General features: G+C 42.1%; 1 protein-coding gene across 1 annotated transcript in view; it reads left to right on the top strand.

Annotated features, from left to right (window-relative positions):
• Positions 1-1,673, top strand: part of LOC101996271 (kininogen-1-like) — a 37,048-nt gene that overhangs the window by 15,684 nt on the left and 19,691 nt on the right. Inside the window, exon 6 of the mRNA XM_026785232.1 lies at positions 149-321. Coding sequence (XP_026641033.1) covers positions 149-321 — 173 coding nt within the window. The remainder of the gene's footprint in view (positions 1-148; positions 322-1,673) is intronic.

Here is a 1,673-nt window from a genome sequence, read left to right as displayed (position 1 = left end):
GAGTGTCTCAAGGACCACCATCCCTTAACTCTTCTCTGCTCACTTCCCACCTTGTGAAAATGAGGATGCTGGGCCTCTGTGTGACAGGAGCCAGGGTAGACTATTTTTTGGGTATACCTACTTACTATAAATTTGTTTTCTTTTTCAGGAAAGTATTTGACACATCCACTTCCTGCGACCTGCCCTGGATGCCCCAGGACCATACCTGTAGATAGCCCAGTGTTGACAGAGCCTCTCGGTCATGCCATCAAAAAGCTTAACTCAGAAATTAACCATATTTCCTATTTCAAGATCCACACAGTGAAAAAAGCGACATCCCAGGTCTGTAAACAGACACAAAGATGGGAGGGTGTAGTCTATGTGCAGATTGATTGCTAATTTGTTTCTGGTCTTCACTGTGGTTGGGGAAACTGTACTTTGTAATAGGATTTCATGGTTTAAATTTCAACTCCCAACTCTGCTCTGTTCTTGAGGGTCTCAGACAAGCATTTTTAAAGTTCTCTGTTTGCCAGAAGGTGATAACACATCTCTTTAATCCCAGCACTCAGGAGGTAGAGGTAGGCATATCTCTGAGTTTGAGGCCAGCCTGGTCTCTAGAGCTAATTCCAGGACAGTGAGGCCTACACATAAAAAAATCCTGTCTTAAAAAACAAAATAAAAACAAAACAAAACAAAACAAAGCAAAAGCTCTGTTTTCTACCTGAAAATATCTGGGGTGAAGCTCAAATTAGGCAAAGTGTGACAAATGAATGTCAGACTCCAGAAAATGGTACAAACCCTAGAAACCACTATAGAGTTAGCAAGGTTTTGGGGAGGGAGAGCAAGGCTTTTACTTTCACCCTTTGCAGGCTCTTGTCTCTTAAGAACATTTGTGTAAGGTGTTGTGGTGCACACCCATTATCCAAGCTCTCAGAAGCTGAAGCAGGGGGATTGCCATAGTTCTAGGTCAGCTTGGACTACATAGCAAGATCTGATTTACTACACACACATACACATGCACACATGTACACATGCACATACACACACACAATTGGGGGATGGAGACATGAGGTAGGGGAAAATGCTAAACCCCTTAGACTCAGCCACATCAATAGTCAGTCATTAAAAGCCCTACACTCTCACATGGCCTTGTTCTTTCTCCCTCCTCTCCCTTTGCCATGAATGCCCTCATATCTATATCTCTAGAGCCTCAGCTCCACTTTCACACCCTATCATCTGGGATCCACTATAAAATAGCCTCTATTCTTGTTGACTCTGTGTGGTTATGAAAATCTCAGCCTTTGTGGCACCATCTGTAAAATGAGTAGCTGGATTAAAAAAGCCAGACCCTCTAACAGCGCTGGTAGTCTATAATCGTAATGTGCAAGGACAGATTCCTACTCTAGAGACTCGAGCTGCCTCCCCTAGATACAAGGTAATCAAAGTAGACCCAAACTGTTACAGAAGCCGATGAGACCTTTGTAATCTAGTAAGAAAATGCCCATTTTTTTTGGCTTAGTAGTTGGATTTCCTAGGCATCTGAAGCAAGAGGCTTCATACATAGCCATAGTCATTTTCGTTTTCATTATAAGAGCAAAAGATTTGGTAAAATGTCACACTCTCCAGGTGAGTGTGGTGGCTCAGATGTCAAAGGCACTTTCTTCTTTCTTTCTTTTAAAAAAGAAATAAAAAAA

The sequence above is a fragment of the Microtus ochrogaster genome, chromosome 2 (assembly GCF_000317375.1).
Source record: "Microtus ochrogaster isolate Prairie Vole_2 chromosome 2, MicOch1.0, whole genome shotgun sequence".
Taxonomy (NCBI): domain Eukaryota; kingdom Metazoa; phylum Chordata; class Mammalia; order Rodentia; family Cricetidae; genus Microtus; species Microtus ochrogaster.
The sequence above is the reverse complement of the archived record's forward strand: the minus strand, read 5'-3'. Positions and strand labels throughout refer to the sequence as shown.